Source organism: Hirundo rustica, chromosome 11 (assembly GCF_015227805.2).
Source record: "Hirundo rustica isolate bHirRus1 chromosome 11, bHirRus1.pri.v3, whole genome shotgun sequence".
Taxonomy (NCBI): domain Eukaryota; kingdom Metazoa; phylum Chordata; class Aves; order Passeriformes; family Hirundinidae; genus Hirundo; species Hirundo rustica.
Genome location: NC_053460.1, coordinates 13,556,991 through 13,580,268, shown reverse-complemented (window position 1 = coordinate 13,580,268; position 23,278 = coordinate 13,556,991). Strand labels below are relative to the sequence as shown.

Genomic DNA, 23,278 nt, shown 5'->3' with positions numbered 1-23,278 from the left:
TCTGTGCCTTTAGGTGCTCAGTGAGATGGTCATGACAGAGACACTTATAATAAATTACTATGACAATTACACATTATTAAAACAATCAATGTCAGCTGCCTTTAGCAAATGTGAATCATAACTTCAAAAAACAGATGCAAAGAGCTTTTACAGATGATTAAAAGAAATCCTCATAACCCTCTCCTTCACACTAAATCAATTCTGATTTTAAGTCCTTCCAAAGAATCCACGTTCCCAGCTCCACTGCATAAACACAGCATGCCAGCAAAGTGCACAGTGAGATCCCAGGCTGCACCGGAGCCAACAGTGCGGCCTTCCGCCTCTAATGGAAACTCCAGGACTAACTGCGATCCAAGCAGGGAAAAGAAACTGCATCAAATGCAACGTGAACTGCCCCCAAACCAAACAAAATCATCACTGAAACTCCTGCTGCAGTTTCTGCTGAAAGCTGCTTATTTCACCTGTTTCATACTAAAACCAGCTCCCAAGCCCGTACGTTTGGAGCTCTGTGATGTTCCACGTGTTCAAAGCTCCCATGGCAGCAAACCTCCAGGTGCTGCCAAAGGAAGGATAAGGGAGACCACAGCAAGCCACAGGCTGGGTCAGCCCAGCCCGGGTCCAGAGCTCCTCTTGTCTCAACCACGAACAGTGCCAAAGGAAAATTCAATCCTGTGATGCAGCCGTTCAACCAGGAACAGACAAACAAGTGACACATGCAGCACTCCACCAATCTTATTGTTGGAAAGAAAGCAAAGTTCTTCTTAATTTACAAGCCCCTTTGACAAAAGTTAACGTGAAGAAACAGCAATTCTTTTTCGCAGGTGATACTGGCATTTGGCAGCACACGTGAAAGACATTGGCAAAATACGGGAACTGTTTTCCCTGCCCATGAACCGACACTGCTCGGGAACTCCATTTAAAACACTGATGTATCACCAAAGGGCATTGCTGGTCACAAAGTAACAAAGATGACAGACTTGGCTCCTAAATACCCTGTCAGGGACTCAAAACCCAAGTGCCAATTAACTCGGTAAGTCTCCATACACCACTGTCCAAGAAGCGCATCCGGTACTAAAGGAATCTCTTCCGTATCTAAAGTCTCTCAGAAGGCTTCGTTTCCATTAACTTTCATACCTTTTTCACCAAGCTGCTCACAGTAAACCCAGCTTTCCTCACATGCAGAGCATTTCTCGCACACAAGTATTGTCACTCTGCACCTTAAGGTTCTTAGAAAATCCTTTCACTGACTACAGGAGCACTAAATATTTTCACAACACAGTGCTCAAAGGAGAATGGTTTTCTTAAGGGGTTATTGACCAAAATGTACCATTAAAATTTCCCTCTGATACATTGCTACTGCATCTGAGGATCCAACATTCTGAGGGGAAAAAGAAATTCAGATATTAGAACGAAGTTGACAGACAAAATGTACAAAATCCAAATGCAACTGCAGGCAGAAAAGCAGTGCATTTAAAATATATTAAATATATTCAGCTGCAGGATAATTAAGGGCTACTTAAAAAAAAAAAAAAAAAAAAAAAAAAAATCTTTCAACAAAATGCATTTGGCACAGTGCATTGAAAGGTTGAAAAACCCCCAAAGGTTAGGCTCTATGTTATCCTGTTTAAGCATAATTAACTGGCAATAATGAGCTATCATTTCCTACAAGGAAAGTGATAATTACTGCCACATGTCATACAAGTAGTTAACACACATGAAATAGTTCCATTACTCGGTAGGGGGAGAACAGAGAGGATTCTCTTAGGATTATTAGTTGGATAACTGGATTTCAAATACAAGAAAAAATTGAGTTCAGGTCAAAGTCTTTGATGGAACTTAAACAAGCTCAAGCCACGTTTGTTCAAAAAGTAAGTGTGCATTGTAGGGGTGAATGCAAACTTCTTAAATTAGAGAAGAGAAAGGGCACCAGCTAAGAAATCAAACGGTGACTAAAAAATAAAGGACCGAGTTGGCTAAAAGCTACCTATAGAAATGTAGAGTTGTGCTGTATTTACTTAGAAGGACACCATGATCAAGTTTGATTTCAAAAAGCTATTTTTATTCTCCTTTAAATACAGGCCAAAACAAAGTTCTTTGCCTTAACTAAGCAAAATCAATGGCTGATTAATCAAACTTTTACAGTCTCAGATATCAAAGGATGATGTATCAATCTCCGCTATCCAACTGAAGCAATCATAGTTAAATAGCAATTATGACACCAATTTCCTATAGAAATGAATTAATGGATCATATAATCAGCACAATATCCTGTGCTAATCATTTCTGACTCACTACTTCAAAAACATATGGTATTAATCTTGAAATTAATGAGAAAATAGCAGGTTATTGTGTCTAAAATATCATTCACATTAATCTAATGCTAAAAAAAATTGTTCCTTTTCAGATTGTCCCACTGAAATCCTTCAATTTCTTTAAAAATACAACATTTTTTCCAGTAATTTAAGCGACAATTAATAAAACTCTCTATATACTTGCAAATATTTATTAGGATTCTAGACAACATCTACGCTTTCCTCTAAAGACAGTACAAGCAGATCTTACACAACTCCTGTGCTGGCTCACAGATAACAACAGCGCAGGATTAATCATTTTTGCTATAGCAACCACTGCACTGCAATTACCATAGTGACATGAGAAGAATAGGAAAAGTAATAATGAAGAGCTCTCACTTGTTTGGAGCAGTGTGGCAGCTAAGTAAGTGCAGAATTCTCCAGCGCCCAACTCTGCTCACCTTAATCAATTGAAATGCCATTTGTAATAGATGTCAAAAAGCATTTCTGATTAATTTTTAAAAGGGCAATACAAATTTATCAATTGTTCCCTGTCCTTTGATCAGACTGATGTACAAATCACTGCTATCACGTAACAGGGGGGAGTGCTGCTTATTATAGAGACTCCAACTTAGCCATAAAATGTAAGGTCTACTCCACTACCATAAATGCATTGATATATACATACATCCTTCTGTGTAATTTTCCATTAAAATAGACACGTATACATATAAATGTACCGGACTTTCAGATGCATACAAACATACATTTGCATATTTTTTAAATGAAAATAAGTCTCTATTTTTTCAATACTTCAGGAACACTTGGTCCTAAGATTATACCAACATCTGTGACAGTTTCTCATGAGTCACCTAATCGCTGGATTTCCAACTCTACTTATCCAAATAATTTATACTTGAAAGCTGTTGTTCAACCTGCTTAGTTTAAGGAAATCTTACCCCAAATTAGTTGCTTTTGGAAGTCCTCAGTCTGAATCTTACACAAAGCCCCTCCCCTTTTTTCAAATGACTGGTAAATACTCATGGCTGGAAAGGTTACTCCAAATAAAATCTTCAGAAGTAGGAAAGAATGTTAGACAAAGTGACCTTTTAAAACAATGCTTATTTTGTTAAGAGGCAGGTGTGATCAGTAAATCAGACTCTTGCACTGCAGGGGTGCAAGAGGGCACAAGCAGAAAGGTGGGTGTGAGAGGGAAGGCAGCAGCCCAGGCGGCACAGCCCCAAGCTCACATCTGGACCTGACACCGCTGCAGAGTCCAACACGCACAAGGTTAATCCATGACAGGTGGCAGAGCGAAAGCAGAGAGATACAGCACCCTCTGAGACCCTTAGCAAGTGGCAAAGCTGGCACATCAGCTCTGAGGTACAGGAAATGGCAAGGAAGGGGAAGAAAAATAGAGGCAGGCAACCCAGAAGTAAGAACGTCAGAGGCTTGTGTCTGTATTTCAGACATTTCTAGTGCCACTGGCTGTGTCCCAGGGCCAAGGGGAGGATGCCTGTGGCAGAGCAGAGCGTGAGTGCAGCACATTCTGCATCACACACAGCTTGGCAAAACCTGCCCAGAGTAAAAGGCAGCACAATCTTCTGACACGTCTCGTTTTCCATTTCATTGTGGTATTTTGATTTGCTGTGCAATCAATCAGGCCCCATTACAGACCGCCAAATGATTCCAAACTGCAAACCATCATACCTTAACTTCCTTTGACTTAGAACAATCATTTTTCTGTCATTTTTGAAATGGAAAACTGAAAACAAGAGAGGTTCAAGTCTGACAATCCATTTCTAGCAATGCATTGCCTTGAACTCCAGCTCAGCACAAGCAGCTGTATGCTCAAAGCCAGCTTTTTCAAGTACCGAAATGTAAGCAGACACAGCACAGTGGGTAAATGCAGTTACTGTGATAGAGCAGCATTCTGCCCCTCTGTTGTTGGACTGGTGCAGAACAAATGAATTTGATGATATTTAGCAGGGCAATAAACAAGGGTGCCGGAACTCCAGCCCAGCAGCCCCTGCCCTTCCTCCCAACCTCAGGTGTTCCAAACCACAGCCCTGCCATGGCACTGCACACTCCATTCAGCTACTGGTCAAAATCTCAGCTTTAACACTGGAACAGTTCCACTCCTCTTGGCAAAGAGACCCCAGGGTTTATTACAATTCCATTAATAACTATAAATTTATAAGATTATGATTTCTCATTTGGGCTCATTAGCCACCTAACACAGAGATAAAATTATCCTACATTAAGATAGCTTTTCATATTGCCATTGTTAAAAACTTACAAAAATATTTCTGTTTAGTACCTATTAAGACACATTATTCAGAACATCAGCTTGGAAAATTATTACAAAAGACCCAGCACACTTAATTTTTTTTTAACTGCAAAAACTGTATTATTCTATTCTTTCCTTCATGTATTATATAGATAAGTATTCAAACTTGAAGACAAATAGCAAAATATTTTATTAAAACCTTGTAAAAGATTTTAGAAAATGGGGCAAACATTTCACAGAAGAGCCTGGGGCAGGGTTCAGGTTCTACCTGATCTCACTGCCTGTAGATCTGATCTAAGGACCATTACCCATCCAGCAGAGGTGTCTTGCATTCACATGTCAGCCTCAAAACACTTTAAAGAGGCAGCACAGAGCAAGTGAGTCACACTCTGGGCCCAAGAAGTTTAAAAATTGTCATTTTCTTTAAAATAAATTTTTGAAGACAACTTTGAAACAAGGCTACTGTTTGACATCATTTAAAGACAGGCGCAGTCTCACTGTAACAAGTGTGTTATATAAATACAGGAAATTATTTTTTTAGGAAGTTATTTACAGTCAATTATGTCAGCAGAGTCGGGCCTGCAACAGTTTGCCTCTGGCTGGAAAACTGTTATTTTAGTGCACAGAAAATTAGTAATTTTTGCACTACAAAACCAAGCTGCCCCATTATCTGTAACATGACAAAAACATTGATAAGCCACAATTGACTGGAAAGGTACATTTTAATAGAAAAATATGGGCTTTCACTAACCCTTGCAAAAATAGATTTACATATAAATTAAATTTTTCTCCTGTCCAAAAGCCTTCCAGAATTTTCAATTACAACCATTAAGATTCTACCATGTTCCAGCAATTTTTATTCAAGTAATTTTATTTCATTTGTCTCTATTAGTTCATACAAATGAGAAATTTAGAAACCTTTAATCAGATAATGTTTTCTGAAAAAGATTAGAGAAAAAATCATGACAAATAAAATAAGTGTCTGTTAAAATTAACTTTAGTGTTGTACCACACCTCAAAGCAACAAAAAATAGATTCACGTGAGGCCGAAGGTACTGGGATAACCAAAGCTGATTTGTTAATAATTATTCCCATACATTTCAAGACTTACAAATAAACATAACACATTAAATAGAAAAAGCAGAGAAACATAAAAACCCCATATAGAGCTAAACATCTTTATTTGTTCTCTGGTGTAAGTAGCTAAGCAAAACGTGAGAAAGCAACACTCAGGACAGTGTGAAAGAAGAAAACTCACCAAAATCTGCAAACACCGACTGCCCAACAACTTTGGCACCACTGGGCATTTCCTTACTTTTTCCAACTTTAGAGAAGTTCCCATCCTAGCAAACAGGACAAAGATGATGGAAAGACTGAATTGCAGAGTAAGTGATAAAAAACTGACTTTTGAACCAAAGAAAATACAGATCATTAATGGAGGGCTTTAGCAGATAAGAGAGACACATCTCAGCTATGGAATATACTGCACTCTTCAAAAATTGAAACTGAGTTTTTGCATTTCTAATTCTGGATTCTTGGGGAAATCCATCAATAGTAATATTCAGATACAATTTCCATATATTTTGCTGTGCTATGAGGAAGAGATAGGATTATTTCAGCAACATTATCTAAATGATAATTAAGTGATTATGAATACTACTGTGCATTTTTGCATATTAACGTGATTTTACAGAGGTTTGTAATACATAACACACCTGCATAAAAATTAAAAATAGGGTCCTGATTTGCCTTCTAATTAGGAAATAAACTGATTTTCTATTATGTCTGGGTTAGAACTTGTTTTACTTCTCCTTTATTAAAAATTAGGCCCATAGAAAACAACAGTCCATGATACCATCAGAAAGGTAAGAAGTGCTGGATCGTTGTTAGTCACAGGACAGGAGCACAGCTGGCACAAAGCCATTTGAAGATGACTTTTTGCAGCCATGTCAGATGAGGTAAGGCCCCCTTCCCCAGTCTCTGCCATCAGCTCAGCACAGTGCCCTGCACACAAATGCCCAGCAAGGCACAGAGCCAACGGCTTGGCAACGGAGCAGAGTTACCCAGATCCAACATGACTCGTGTCATGTTTACTTTGCAGACTTCAATGCAACTCTGGACACAGCCAGTACTGTTTGTACTGCATGTCTGACTATATATCTTTACTTTGATGTATAATTTATAATGATTCTGATGAGAAAAATTAAAATTGATGCATTCTCATGCAATGAAATGGAAGAGGCCCTTAGCTGGCCCTAAAAGCATATCTTGTATAGGCAAATATTTAAAAAACATTTTACAGTGCATCAGTGAAGGGAGTTACTTTTTTTCTACAAAGAGCAGTTCAACAGCTTTAAATGGATCAGTTAAGGTGTTTGTAGTTTCATACACATGTCCAAGCATTTTACATGTATGACCTATTTTCCTGGGTTGATTGATTCCAAAGAACAGAATTCTTTCTCGAGATATGCAAATCTATCAATACAAAATATATAATGCAGAATTATATTTAGAATACAAGTCCAAAATTTGTCCTCACTAACAGGACAAACACTTTGTGCACTTAAAAACGCTCAATAGGCAATGATTTTCAGGCGTATCTAGAGCTGTAAATACAGGATTTGTGACTCACTGCTTTCATTACTCTTGCCTGGGTGAAAATGGCCAGGCTATCTCAGACAAGATTCTGTTCTACAGTGACTCACTGTGATACAATGGATTCCTTTTCAGGTAAACCCTCAAAAACTCATCCCTGAACTAAAAAGAACCACATTAAGCACTTCCTGTTATCATTAAGAAGGGAACTTATAGCTACAGTCTTTTTGGAAAACAAGGTACAAAGGATGCCCTTGGCCAGGCTAGACAATACAAAAACAGAATCTCAAAAAATAAATATTAATCCATTGATCTATTACTCATCAACTCTGAATTTCAGTTAAGATATTTAGTTAACACAGGATTTGGGATTTCCTCAAATGTAACTTGCACATGTATTGTAACTGTCAGAATTGACATTTTGAACCTTTGTCCCAGAAAATCCTACCCAAGACCTGGAGTCATGTATCTAACAAAGCTCACTAAAAAAAAAAAAAAAAAAAAAATAAAAATCTATCTATCTATCTATCTATATATCTATATATCTCTTTCAGACAGGAGGAATAAAACCAAACTTATCAATCTTCTATCTATAAATCACCATAAATATCAGAATATGACTCTTTGGGGTTTATAACTTGTCTGTGTTTCAACAGAATGGTTATTTGTGTTTTCTCTCTTACCTTATTTACCCATGTCTCAAACTGAATGGTTTTGGAATTTGGTGATGTGGTAAGGAATAAATCTGTGAGGAAAATAAAAGAGAAAGGAGATATTTAATAGTAAACTACACACACAAATATTTGATCACTTAGTGCATATAGATAATTTTTAAAATATTACTTATATTTTAGAAGTTATAAATACATCATATTCTAGTGATATAGTAAGACTAAAAATACAGCCCTCAAAATGATTTTCATATCCTGTACTCTTTTGTATAAATAAATATCAATAAATATCAACTAGCCTTTTATTTGGGGTATGTTGAATTAAGCAACAGATTCTCTCATAATTCTCTCAAACAAAACAGTGCAAAACAAAGTTTCAAAGGATTTATCTGGCAAGGCCTAAAGAGGAGCTTATTTACTGCCTTTTAGAAAAGTCCCCAAATTAGATAAAAGGGAAGAAAAAGCTTTTAGTGAAAAAAAAAAAAAAAGAGGTTGAGAAATAAGAAAAATTTTAAAAAATTAAGTCTGTTAAGAAATTCAGATTAAACACTTGTTTTCTTTTTCTTTGTCTCCTCCCTCCCTGCAATTTCAACTGCCATTTTTTGAGCTAGAATACAACAGTTACTTTGTGGGGAAAAAGGAAAAAAGAAAAGAGAATATTAATGCTTTACCCTGAGGTGTTTTACTGAATAAGCAGGTAGATGGCTGTACAGGGAATTTCAAATGGCACAGTAAGAGATATTGTCTTCCAGGGAAAAAAACCCAGTAACAAACAACAACCACAAAAGTAGAAACCTCCCCACACCTTACAAGCAAAACCCCCACATACACACAAAAAACTACAAATATTCTTCTCATTGATTTCTCTCCCTCCACAGCTTAAAAGCTTTACCATGTAATTTTATTCCCCTGAATATCTGAAATGCTCATTTCCTTTACAGCACACACATGAAAAGCGTGATAGTGTGCTTCTGCTTCATTTGAATGAATTACAGTGATACTTAAGGGCTTCTTGAAGGTGACACAAAAATAATGAAAATAATCTGAAAACAGCATAAATGTAAGTTAGAAAACTTATATATACTTCCAAATATTAACTTTGCATCTAGAAGGAAGCTTGTGCAATACTGTTGATTACTATCTGATATAAGCCAGAAAAATATTTAACAATCTAATACATTCAGAGGGAGAGAAAGAAAAACGTGAAATAACAGAAGCCTTAACTAATTTTCCTACAGGCCAGGGTGCCACTATATTTTAAAAAAATGCTACTGAGGTTTAAATAATTATTTCAAGTAGGGTCCTTGCTACTGAAATTTGCACTCAGCTCTGGGCTCTGCTGCACACAGCAGGCTCTGAAGCATTCCGCTGAAGCAGCCAGCAGAGGATGAGCATGTGCTCCCCAGCTGGGGCAGGCTGGGTGACCTCACAGCCCTTCTGCACAGAAAGCTCTCCCCAGCACCTCTGTGGCTGCATCTCACCCTGCAGAGCTGAGCTCCTCCTCACTGCTGAGCCAATCCTCCCTCTGCTCAGTCCTCGGTGCAAGGGAGATCCTGGGCAGCAGCACCTCACCATTCCCCTGGTCATGCTATTTAGAGAGATCCCAGGCAGCAGTACCTCACCATTCCCCTGGTGATGCTGTTCAGAGAGATCCTGGGCAGCAGCACCTCACCATTCCCCTGGTTATGCTGTTCAGAGATCCTGGGCAGCAGCACCTCACCATTCCCCTGGTTATGCTGTTCAGAGAGATCCCAGGCAGCAGCACCTCACCATTCCCCTGGTTATGCTGTTCAGAGAGATCCCAGGCAGCAGCACCTCACCATTCCCCTGGTTATGCTGTTCAGAGATCCCGGGCAGCAGTACCTCACCATTCCCCTGGTGATGCTATTTAGAGATCCTGGGCAGCAGCACCTCTCCATTCCCCTGGTTATGCTGTTTAGAGATCCTGGGCAGCAGTACCTCACCATTCCCCCTGGTCATGCTGTTCAGAGATCCCAGGCAGCAGCACCTCACCATTCCCCTGGTGATGCTGTTCAGAGATCCTGGGCAGCAGCACCTCACCATTCCCCTGGTGATGCTGTTCAGAGAGATCCCAGGCAGCAGTACCTCACCATTCCCCTGGTCATGCTGTTCAGAGAGATCCTGGGCAGCAGCACCTCACCATTCCCCTGGTTATGCTGTTCAGAGATCCTGGGCAGCAGCACCTCACCATTCCCCTGGTTATACTGTTCAGAGAGATCCTGGGCAGCAGCACCTCACCATTCCCCTGGTTATGCTGTTCAGAGATCCTGGGCAGCAGCACCTCACCATTCCCCTGGTTATGCTGTTCAGAGATCCCGGGCAGCAGTACCTCACCATTCCCCTGGTTATGCTGTTTAGAGATCCTGGGCAGCAGCACCTCACCATTCCCCTGGTCATGTTTTAGAAAGATTCTGGGACTCTGTCCCGGACTGAGAAAGTGGCACAGCTGCCAAGCCCAGACATAACTCATCCAATGTCACCATTGCTCCAGCTCCCTCAGCCTCCCCACAGCAGAGGGATGCTCCAGGCCCTTCACCCTCTTTGTCAGCCCCGGCTGGCCCCGCTCCAGGAGCTCCATGTCTCTCTGGTGCTGAGGAGCCCAGAGCTGGGCACAGCACTCCAGGTGATCCTCAGCAGGGCTGAGCAGAGGGGCAGGGTCATCTCCCTGACCTGCTCCAGTGTTCTCCTACAGGCCCCTAGGACCCCACTGGCCACAAGGACACGGTGCTGGCTCATGGACAGCCCACTGTCCCCCAGGACCCCCAGGCCCTTCTCAGAGCTGCTCCAGGTCTGTGCTGCTCCTGCCTGGGTGCAGGACCCTGCACTGCCTCTCTCTCCAGCAGCTTAAAGACGATTCCATTCAGCAACATTCCTGTTTTGCACTGAACTCCCTCCCCCAAAGCAGCCTCTCTTTAAAGTCACTAAATTACTATTGCTCTCTGCTCCTCTCCATGTACTCCTCCATCTCCTTTTTCCTAACTCCAGGAACGAATGGAACCAACACAGCAGAGCAGTTCCAGGGTCGCTGTAATGTCACACTGCACTGGCAAAATGCAAAGGCAGGCTAAAACAGCAGATAATCTTCCAAAAATAGCGTAGAGGAGCTGGGCCACACTGCTTCTGCATTAAAGAAACAAGCTGTGATTTCCCACAGGACAACTTAATACAGGTACAGTAACACCACCTCTAGTTCTAGAGCCCTCTGAACCAATTCCACTGGTACCTTACTGCCAATTGTCCTCCTTTTTATCCTTAAGCCTTCTTAGAAGCTACATGTTTGAAATGCTCATGCGAGATTCTGGGATTAAAGTCTCTTGCACAGAAACCAAATCAAATTGTTAATATTCACAAGTAATTTTCCATTTTGATCAAGAATGTCAGAGATTTCAAGGCAGTTCAGGTTGCAATTTTAGCTGTAAGAAACAGCATCTATTCCACAAAGAGCTCTAAGTTTAAAAAGCACAAAGTATTGAGGGCTGTTCAAATTCTTATGACCCTAACAACTGCACAGTGAGATATATTTCCAACCTGAGGTTATTAAATCAACCAAAATGGAGCTCAACATGCACTTATTTACAGAATACAAAGGTGACTGTTTTACCAAACAGGTACATGAAGGGATGTTAAAAACAACAGGCAAGGGGGTACCTTTAACAGCCCTAGGGTAATTGTAGATTCTGTAGGTACACAAATGGAAATATGAAACAGGAAGAGGAAAAACATCCACTTTTCTGCTGCTGCTGCCAGGGAAAGAATATAGAGCTAGCTGGATGGACCACTAGACTAAGCCTGCAGGGCATTTCTTGCACCCTTACTTTGTGACAGGATGCAACAGATATAAGGAAAATACTTGCTAGTTGGGATGGGGGAAGATCTTGATGTCAGATTCAAGCAGATTTCCTGAGATGCAGCACCTATGGCCTAAGCGAATGGATAGAAGTAAAAAACCAATACTGCCTGAGAGGAAACCGTTCTCTTAAACAAATGCAAAGATAAGCGTGTTCACATTTAAATACACTTTCCTATTTTGGATTTAACAGCCAGTGATTAACATAAATACAAAATAAGTAATTGGAATATTCATCAACAAAATTCAACAGCCTGGGAATAAACAAGGAAGCATGGAGGTTACCCAGCACTTTAGATTTACAATACTGAAAATCAACTAAAATGTATACCAGACACTTAATACAGAAGGTATCTGATTATGCTGCAACACAAAACCACTGAATATTAGCGTTTTACTCACAACTTACCCTAAAACATGAGCAAATTTTGGCTATAATTTAATTTAACTGGCTTAGTAATAAAGATGCTGCTATCCAAGATCTGCTACATCTGATCACCAGTTTATATACATATATAAATACTAAAGTCAGTATTCATTCTTACAAAAAAAGGAAAGAGATTATTAGAATGTATGTTTCTTCCTGTAAAAGGGAAGCTATTCAAGTACTGTGCTCCTAGCTCCAATACCTAAAGCTCGTTATAGAGTAACCACAGCACTTCCATTCATCTTCATTTGATAGGATCAGGGAATTTTGACACTGTATCAACATATGGCCCACTGAAGACTGAAAAATCTCCCCTGAAAGAAACATAAAACTTGACTGGCTAGATTGCACGGAGTTTATTTAGTGATTTAGAACTACCCTGTATCAACGTCCAAGTCACCCGAGACACAGCTACAAACACTAAAATTGTAATTTGAACACAGCACATCCCATCTCAAGCTAGCTACATTTCTGGCAATGTTTGTGCAGTGAATCTAAAGGAGCTTTACCTAACTACTGCTGTCTACAGTGGCCCATCTTGGGCAGCAAGAGCACGGCATTCGTGCCACGGGGCCCGGGAACCAGAGACCTGTGCTGAAGATAAGCAGCTACTGAGAACCCAGCTCCTGGAGAGGGGCCACCAAACTGATCCAAGGGCAGGAGCACCTCTCCTGTGGAGATGGACTGGGGTTGCTCAGTCTGGAGAAGAAACGTTAGAGCCCCTTCCAGGGCATAAGAGAGCAGGATATGCAGAGATAGGGCAAGGAGGAATGGCCTCAAACTGAAAGAGAGCTGGTTTAGGTTGGAAGTAAGGAAGAAGTTCTCCCCTATCAGGGGGGTGAGACCCTGGCACAGGGTGTCCACAGAAGCTGTGGCTGCCCCATCCCTGGAAGTGTCCAGGGCCCTGAGCGCCCTGGGATAGTGGAAGGTATCCCTGCACATGGCAGGGGTTTGGAACTGGATGAGATTTAAGGTACCTTCTAATCCAGACCATTCTGTGATAATTGCAACAGCTTATCAGTTATGACAAAGGAAATCCATAAAAAAGGCAGATAAAAATGCAAGGCAGCATTTGAACACCTTAAACGTGAACGTATTTCTACTTTTCCTGCAAATCTTTTTGCTGCAGAAATAAACATATAGGCAGTTTCCAACCACCCACCTCTACACCCAACAGCAGGTCCAGCTCGGACCCATATCCCATGGTTTTTCTCACACAGCCAATCCTAGACTCCTCTCAACCCCTTCTTATGCAGCTATGCTTCCCTTATTCCACGCACCATGAGGTCAGTCCTCCTCTAAGAATTTCAAGTCCATCTGAAATGAACACCTGCTTTTTGCAGAAATTCCTCCAGGGTTTGCTCCACACCATCACCAACTAAAATCCCTGCCTTCAGCCTGGACTTCTTCCCTTCCTCCTTTCTCCACCCCTTCCTGCGCACCCATTTCTGCCTTTGGCCCCCTGCTCTCATTTGAGCACCCAAACACCAGCCACAGTCCAGAGGCACAATGGAAGGGAAGCATTCCCTAATCCCTGCCTATGGCACAGCCTCTGCTGAAGGCTGGCTGAGAAAGGCAGCAGGAGCTTTAAGGAACACAGCAACAGCATCCCAGCTGATATTTCTGAAATCTGTTTCAAAATGGCTCATTTCGATGAATCTTTTAATCAACTGTAAATAAACACACAGTATTACAGTCTCACCCTACTTCCACTGATTTTACTTACTAGAACTAGAAATTGCAATAAAATTTAACTATACGGAACCTGCTCCGAGTTCACTTTTGACTACCCTTGTTATTTTCTGTCACTTTTGAGTGTTATAAAAATAGTACTATTTTTAGATGGAGCATTCATTTCACTAATGACTGATTTGACCTTTCTGTTTAATGTCAGAGGGCTTTACTTCAGAATAAAACCCCTCAGCATCTGACTGTCTTGAGAAGCCAGCAGGGTAGAAGCAACATTAAATTACTGCTTGATTTCACATTTACTTCAGAGGTTTAAGTTAATAAAGGAGGGGGAGAGAGTGCCCTTACTATAAACATTATCACCAGGGACAAGGCAGTACCCAATTAAAACATTTATGTGTACACTCCAAACATGCCTAAAAAGGTTTTCATTAATGTGGAAGAACAAGGGGGTGTGTGCAGATTCTCTAACCAGGAGTTACTTCTGGAAACAAACGTGCCTGCTTTATCTATATATAAATAATGTGCTGAGTAAAAAATCTCTGCTTTGCAGTGTGTTGACAGAATGGTAATGTAACAACTGTATTAAAATCATTAAATGCCCTAAAACCCAAGGCAAAATAAAAGGTAACTTTCCTCTAGTTACATTACAGATTGAACACTGGTAGGAAAAAGTATTTCAAGCCAAACATAATTTACAATTTTTTTAGTAGTACAATACTTCTAGTATGTACAAACCTAATTTTATATGAAAAAGTTAGACATAGTCAGTTTTATTTCTTTACTAAGTGGCAATAGAATACAAAATCTTAAAAATTTCATGTTTCTGTTCCTAAGTTTTTCATTCACATAGAGAAACTCTCTGCATGTGTATTCAGATTTGTCAAGCTGGCACTAGCTAGAGCAAATGGAGTGTATCTACTGGAATTTTTGGTGCTAATTAAATGAAACAGTAACTTCCTCCAACTTAAGCAAAAAAAAAAGGACTTCATATGTTCCAAATAAGCTAATTTGTGTTGGTGAATTTTTAAGAAATGCACTTATTATAAGAGATTGTGAATATATTCTGTTCAAATGGTTCTTTCAAAATTCATGAAGCATTTACTGGAACTATTTAGTAAAACAGGTGATGAACAATGATAAACAACATAACCAAGCACTACAATCCCTTTCATTACTAAAAATTACTATAGAAGGAATTAATTTTTATTGATTTAAAAGCTTTGCTTAACTGGAGAACTTTAACTTAGATTTATGCTGCTGAATACACAGAGAAGGTGGGACTATCAGTTGTTAGCACTTCAAACATGAGCTTTCAGACAGAAAATGTTCTTTATTTTCAGAATATGAGCAACAACATTGTTTCAAGGGACAGAAAATGATGAGCCTCAAGAGTGTTTTCAGAACCCTTTTTCACATTCATGTTTTCTCAATAAAATTCTATTTGGGGCAGAAACAATTTACTTCTCACCTGTAATAAGTTATTAACGCCCATAAAAATATAACTCTCCAGTGTCCATAAGTATATAATTAGAAATTGCAAAAGGAACAGCTTTTGAGACGCTTCATAATGTCAATTTTAAAATTAAAACTGCTAAGCAGATAGCAGAGATTATGGGCTCCTTTGGAAAGATTATGAAAAAAGAAGTTAAACCTAAAGCTCTTTCTTTCCTCTAATGATCTCTACCCATCCCTTGGTTTTCTCTGTAAGGAGAGCTGTGAGTAAGAGAAGCTCAGTCCCAGCAGAAGGAGGAGATGCAGTTAATTCCAGCTCTGGATTGATTTTATGAGCTGGAACTTCCTGTGGTATTGAACACTGGGAAGAAGCAAGAAGAGGTAGAGGGTGACAGGAGATCATATCACCCAGAGCATTTGTAATTAGAAATAATAAAGATGTAAAGAGTAGAAGTAATGAAAAACAAACAAAACTTTACAGACTAAAATCCTCTGAAATATATCCTGCCAATCTTATATATTTTTTGCCTGTTATTTGTTGTAACCTCAGAGGTAAACTCTGCTATCAGAGCTAAAACAGCTAAGAAATTTTAAAAATTGTACCTGTTCAAGGAATGACACAGTGACATGCTTTACTGAATATTTGCTCTGGGAGAAATATAAAGGAGGGGGCAGAACCAGAGAGAACAACTTGACTTCCAATAAATACACATAACCCCCATGCCCCACCCAAGTTTTAAAATGCCACCAGATACTTTGTTTGCCAGTTATTTTAATAGTGAATAAATGCAGATCTACTGCATAAAATCAGCTCTGCTGGTAATATGAGCTGCAGAGAGACTACCAGCTTCCATGAAAAGGAAACTCACTGAAAATCTGACATTGAGCATTATACTATTTTCAGAATGCAGGTTTAAATGACTGCAATAGAAATATCACCCATGATTTGAGCAATTGGTTTTCAAGAAGAAAACTATCTACATTTATACATTTAAACTAAGTGGGAATCAAAAAGAAAACACATTGTGAACGTTCTGGTACATTAGGTTTCTAAATTCCCAAAGCAAAACAACATGAGAAAATTAACCACCAGAAATCAGTAAAGAGACTTGCAATTAGCTTACAGCAAGCTGTTTCTGACTAATGATTTTTCCACTTCAGTTTTCTCAACCCCAAATTTATGATTTTTCCTTCATTTTATATAAACAATTCCAGAAATACCTCCAATTATATACACCACATGCTAGTGTTCAACAGAGGATCAGTTGTAAAACCAGCACTTCCAAACTGGGGAATCACATAACCGAGTGACACACAGAGTATTTAACACATCAGCTATTCTTCATGGCATTCAAGGATACATTGACAGATGTACAGTATGAAGTTACAGTGGGATTCACAGTCCAAGGCAGCTTGTCTCATGCATTTGAGCACTTTAGAAGTGTTTGTAGGGCCTGACTTCTTGGTAGAAGTCTTGTATCTCTGAATGCAAACAAATTTATGGTTTAATAATCCTGTTTTTTTCCCCCCAAGTTTAGAAAGACAGCATTAGCCCTAAGTGAACATCTGACATTTTAGGAGACTTACAATAAAAGTAATGAAGCTGTCTAATTAGAAACAAGATATGACACAGCAGAATCACTATCCTACAAATTTCAACTGCAACATTTTTAAGACAGACCTCTTACTTGAGGATCCTGCTTTGGAAAAGCTCAGCTGCACTATTTGCTTTATAAAATACACCTGATGTTAATCTGTTCAGACAAGCCTATTACTATTAGCTTCAAGATTATTTTCCTAAGGCAGCCATGAAAAAGCACTAATGGAAGTGTGAGTATGAATTAGGAGACACCCAGCAGCCCTTTTCTAACAAGGGCCACCACGTTTGCCCCTCACCTTGCAGCCTCAGTGCCGACACAAGCGTGGCAGTGATGGGAGGCTGCTTGGCCAGCCCTTTTCCAGCCATCCCTTCCGAAGCCAGCCACTCTGAGAAGCACAAACTCCTCCCTGGAGCCACACATGCTCAATGTGCATGCAAAAGACGCTGCAAAGTTTGGTGTTTAGTTTATCCATTAAGCACATACAGACCCCTCGGTAAAGGTTTATACGGCAAATTTTTGCATGGTTTTTATGAAATTCCTGGTCTAACTCAGAATTCCTTACTGAATTAATAATTATAGGGAGCTGAGACTTCTGCATGAGGATGCTTTCTTTAAAAACAGCAGCAGCATTACTCTCTGAAAGAGCCCAGTTTATCTCTCACCAAGAAAGATTAGTATTATCTTTGTTGTGGTTAGAGGATTTTTGGATTATAAAATCCTTACACTGTTAGCCTTTCATGAAGCACTGTTAGGGATTAAACACATCTTTATGAGAAAGTTCTCATATAATGAAATCATAACAATTCAACTTCATTTCACCCAGAGTATGAGAAGTGTGGCAATTAAAAGCTCCATTCTGAATGTTTAATATGAGCAGGTTGAAAACGGGTTAGGCAATAAACTAGCAAAAAGCTTCTCAGCCCAGAGAGGATTTTTTTTTTTTTTTATGTCAAGCACACTTTAAATCTCCTAAGCTGTTTATAATGATAGAGTTGCCAGAAATAGCCCAGCTAAAAATCATCAAATTGGCTGCATCTGTTACAGAATACAAAGACCCCAAAATATTGTCAAATATTAGAAAAACCTTTAAAAATACCTGCAAAAAAAACCCAGGAAGAACAACTAAAATGGCATGTCCTGGTGATCTATTTGTAAACAAAAATCACTCCATCCATTTTAGCTGCAATTATATCCTTATAATCATGAAGAGCAGCACTGCCTGTGAGTAAACAGCCTGAATATTTCAGTCCAAAAGTCCCACAGCAGCATCAAATCCCATGATTATTAAGTGTTTTGGGCCACACGATTCCAGCAGGCAGATTATTCCCCTGCATCTTGTCAATGCCTCCCTTTTAATTAATACAATTCTAATGTGCACCAGGCCCTGCTCTTAATGAGGCTTTGTTCCCACTGAAGAATGACTGTGTGGGTGAATACTGAGTCACAGGAGTGCTCTCCTCCTCCCCACCAGCTCCTGTGAGCCAAGCAGTGCCAGGCTCCATGGAGAAACACTGGAAACGCAGCACTGCCTCTGCCCTGCCTGCTCCAGTGCATTTCCCACCAGCCTCACCAGCAGCTTCTGTTGTTTTGCCCTTTTTTCCCCTAAATTCTATCACCTGACTTCTTTGATGACTACCTATGAGTCACTTGGCCAGCTCTGTACAGACACAAATTACAGCAGATGCGGTGAGAACACTGCACAGGTATTTTACAGAAGAGGCACAGTGAGACTCAGGGTACAATTCCATGCTTGGTTAAAGGCAGGCTACAACTGCTGCTACTGAAAGAGGAGTCAACCTTCTCCCTGTGCTTACATCAGCTCTGACAATCCTGCATGGTGAGCTGGATCAACTTGAAAACTCCAGTGACAATGAATTGTGCTCCTCAGCAGCCCCAGTTCTAGGCAGTTACTGGTGCTGATGTCAGGGAGCTGCCATAAACGTGCAGGCAGGACTAGACAACAGGTGACTTTTCATTCTGGCAAGGAAGAACTCTTGGAAAAACACATCAGTCATGAAATATCAGATACACTGATACTATTTTTCAGCAACATATGTCTTATTCCCAGTTAGTCCCATCTTCATAGGGACAGTTAAAAAGAAATATTATTCCCACCTTAGAAGTAAAACATTACTTAAAAAAAAAAAATGTAATATTTTCTCCAGTTTTCTTGTCAGAATGAATTATTTTCCTTACAATTTTCCCCAGTTTCCTGTAACATAACACTTCCCACAGCACTAAACATAACACCCTAATGTAGTACCTCAGCCCAAGGTGTCACAGCCTTGCTGCTACAAGCAAGTAAAAATCAGGATCTTTATGGGAAGAGCTTCACGGGAGCTTCTACTCACATCTTGAGATATAAAAATAGATGTGAATCTATAAAAGCTCCTAGCACTACCCACACAAAGATCCTGACTCTCATTTCTATTTAATAAAGGAGCTTCCACATAGCAGCAGCACTAACTAGAACTCTTGGAACGTTCTTTAGTCTGGCAGCTGTCAAAAACCTTGAAAAATTGATCAATCTGTGACTGACCAATATAAGAATCTTAGACTTCTTACCTTTACTCACCTCTGAGTTTAGATTTCAATGCTCAACTTGAAATACTACCTGGAATGCTCATCTATGCTGCTTATGCTGCTAAAACCAAATTCCAAAAGGCTTCTAGAGCTAAGTATGTTAGAACTGGTTATTACATGACACTGATTATGGTAAGCAACCATATATTTAATTTTCCAGTTGGAATTTCCACTTGACAGCTTCACATAGCAATGTGCCAGAACTGAATATTAATGTTTGACTGCATGCTAAAGCAATTAACTTAATCCCCAGCATTTATAAGCATCTTAATTAAATTTATGGACTCATTCCTCTCCCACTCCCATGCAACTAAACAGGAAAAAGATAAGCTCCCTTTCCAAAATTACCATATATGAATTGATGTACATTGCACATCTAGCAGAAGATAAAGCACTTCAGAATTAAATGAATGTGTGAAGAAATTAAGTTTATCACAATATTTAAATGTGCTTGGAAATATGAGCCAGGTATGCAAGTTCTATAAGTGATAGAACTAACTACAATAAAACAGAATGAAGTCATAATGAAGTCCTGAAAAGAAATTTTAAGTCCAGTCTGAAAAACATTCTGCTGAATCAGAATTCCTGACTATTTCCAGACTCAAGATGAAAACCTGCAGCCCTGATGCAGTTGCCACGAATACTAGAGTACAGCGTTGCGAAGAGAAGGAAAGAAGACTTTAAGGGTGAACACAACATCATTCAGAACAAGCAGTAGTTATGATTCTCATCAAGAAGTAGAAAATGTTATTGAGATTTATTTTCAAAGTTGTTTTTTAAAACCCAGAATTTTCAAATTGTCGATACTAAAATTAGGTAATTAAAAAACCCAAATCAGAAGTAGCAAAATCATATAATTACTGAAGGAAGTTGCAACACATGACATTGACACTTAGTGATAATTATTTTTAGGATGGTATTTAACACGTCTATGACTTACCAGCAGTGAAGTCATTATTTAAATCTATAAAGGCATGAGAGTGTGGTATATACATTTTACTTTGAGTTTCCAACGCAGGATGCCATGACAAGTTCCTACAGACAGGAATAAAAATACATTTCATCAATGTGGAGGGACTGTTAATCGTGATAATATGGCTTCAATAAACAGTGAAACTTCAAATAAAATGGGACAGAAAGCATGTTCTCCCAATGCTAAGATAAAATTCCTAGTTAGCTTACAATATACTAAGTAACTTCAGTAATTGCTTGAAAGGTTCTTTGAAGGATGATTCATAGCACAGGGGCTTCAATACCAATTTATTAATTTTCTAAAGCAACTTTTTTTTTTGCACAGAACAGTGTTCCTACCCACAAAGTTATAGTTAGTGCCAAGCGTCTGATCATATTTGCAAATCCTGAGACACTGATCCCTGTCCTCCCAGCTCCCTCAAGCTGCTTTACTTCTCCAAGTACTTCTGGAATCTCCTTTCTGATTAATAAATATGAGCAGAAGTCAGCACATGCTGTTAGAGCAGCTCATGCCTGATGCATGGAAAGACATTTTATTTCAGCTCACCTAAAAATCAACACGTGAATTAAACTTTCACATTCTGATGGACTACTAGCTAATGATCTAATTTCCCAAGCAGGCGATACTTTTATTTTGTAATAATACATATACCCCGCTGGTTTCTGCTCTAAAAATGGCTGAACTTCCAGCAAACCTCCCTATTAGCAGTGATTTGAAGTGAAACAAACCCTTCAAAAGTCATAGCGGCTGAGTCATCAGATATGTGACTTTCAGAATCCTCAGCTAAAACACTCAGGAAAATCTCAATGTGCATGACACAGCAGCAGGCAGAAATAATACTACTGCTAGTTGGGAACTAAATTATTTATTCCAGTGACATTACATACATATTAATAAAGTCCTTACCTTACTTGACTAATTTTATGGTAAGAAAATAAACAGTATTGTGATTACTTTCCAGAGATCATAACTAAGTCTTAGGAATGTTAAAATGCATCACCTAATCTTAAAGAAATAATTAAGTATTTTCTCTAGGTTTTTCTGTCTGTTCAGTCTTGAAGACTACCAATGAAGTTAGTCATACTAACATACAGCTCTAGAATAAATGTTAAAACATTTTGGATTAAAATAGAAAAGTGCTTTTCAAAGCAGATGACAAAGCTTTTGTCCATGAACAAGACATGGCTTATGCTATTACCTATAGCACTCAATCTCATGTTGAGCTATGAGTAAGTTTATTTGTATCTTAAAGCTTCTAGAAGAATTCTTCAACAAAATGAAACAAATCTTTCCCATTTCTTCAAAAGCTCATAGAATTTATTTTATATAAAATCATTGCAAAGTGCTCAGAAACATCCTTGTGAATCCAAAACCTGTTTCATAAGCCACCAGCATGAGTATGGTGATACAATTCGAGTTGGGATTAATGAAAAAAAAACACACTGCCAAGAAGGGCATGGTTTCCACTGACACATTCAAATGTTATTTATCCTAGGAAAAGAGCTAGTTAGGAACTACAGATACAGGGTTTTTTTTTATTTTCAAATGACAGATGAAGATCTTTGGCATCCTGCCCAATACTAGAAGAGACATTGCTACTCTGTATTTTTTTGTTACAGACTGGTTCTTCGGAGACAGTAGAGACACAATCTCTTGTTATGCTTTGATTTCATTGTTCACATTCAAAACAGTTAAAAATAATCCTTTGCACAGTCCTTGTTAAGCATTTAAATATGCTATTATTTTTACTCCAGTATTTGATAAGTGGTCCCATTCCAGAAATTTCAGGGCTAGCAGAAATTTTAATAATGAAACTTAGTCCCCTGCACTGCAATTTCATCTCACAAGGCTTCAGTTAACTTCTATCTGCCCAAGAGTGGCCTGAGGCACTCCTTAACACAAGGGATGTGATACAGACATCACTTGTATGCACACTTGTGTGCTACTTAGTCACCTCTGCTTTATGTCACTTCATAAATCTCTTCCCCTATATTTTCCTCAAAATATATCGTTTATTGCCCTAACATCCCACATTTCCTGTGCTTCTGATTTCCTATGGTCCAAGCTCTCCATTGTAAAACATTTCCCAGACAGATGAGAGCATTATTTTTTTAAGCTTACACCAAACACTTGCAATTCCTTTAGCCATCCTTTTAATGATAAGACGTGTTTTAGTAGTTCTTGCATCATCAACCTGAAAGCAGCTTTTGTACAGCACAAGTTCCATAACACAGATAATAATACTAATCATCAAAAGTGTACTAAACAAATGAGACTATAATTTCTTAGAACTAATTGTTCCAAGAAAGATTTTTTCCTATTTCTGATGTCTGTTCTCGGTGGTTCTGTTTTCTCAGCTCTCATAGAATGTCTACTTGCCCTAGAAAATAACACTTTCAAGATCAGATGAAGAGTGTCACTGAATGTTTGCCACGGACAGAAAGAAGATTCCCATTTGCACGAAGAGCTAAATATAAATCTTACACTTTAATGGGAAGCAGATGCACAATGCCCAAGTGCCCAAGCCCTGCTGACCCTCGAGCCCTCAGCTTACCCGCCTAGCAGGATCTGCGGCTTACTCGAGTCACTCGTGACACCAAACACATCAGGAATCAAATCTCCATTAAAGCTGAAAATGGAACACAATGTCAGTACCACCTCAGTCACTACAGGAGTGCAAACCACCTGTTCTTAAACTAATCTGCGCTTGCACATTTTCCCACCGAGCCGTGAAGAACTCTCAGCTGTGAGCCTCCTCTGAATTTTGGCTCTTGTCTGAGTTGCTGGTAGCAGTAAAGGTCTGTCAGTGTTTCACACTCTGCCTGTGCTTTGGCT

At 39.2% G+C, this 23,278-nt stretch overlaps 1 protein-coding gene across 1 annotated transcript in view; it reads right to left on the bottom strand.

Moving 5' to 3' along the window:
• ITFG1 (integrin alpha FG-GAP repeat containing 1) overlaps positions 1-23,278 on the bottom strand; it is a 71,650-nt gene that overhangs the window by 41,165 nt on the left and 7,207 nt on the right. The window contains exons 5-8 of the mRNA XM_040075086.2: positions 22,998-23,072; positions 20,411-20,505; positions 7,860-7,921; positions 5,840-5,924 (exon numbers count right to left, since the gene is read on the bottom strand). Coding sequence (XP_039931020.1) covers positions 5,840-5,924; positions 7,860-7,921; positions 20,411-20,505; positions 22,998-23,072 — 317 coding nt within the window. The remainder of the gene's footprint in view (positions 1-5,839; positions 5,925-7,859; positions 7,922-20,410; positions 20,506-22,997; positions 23,073-23,278) is intronic.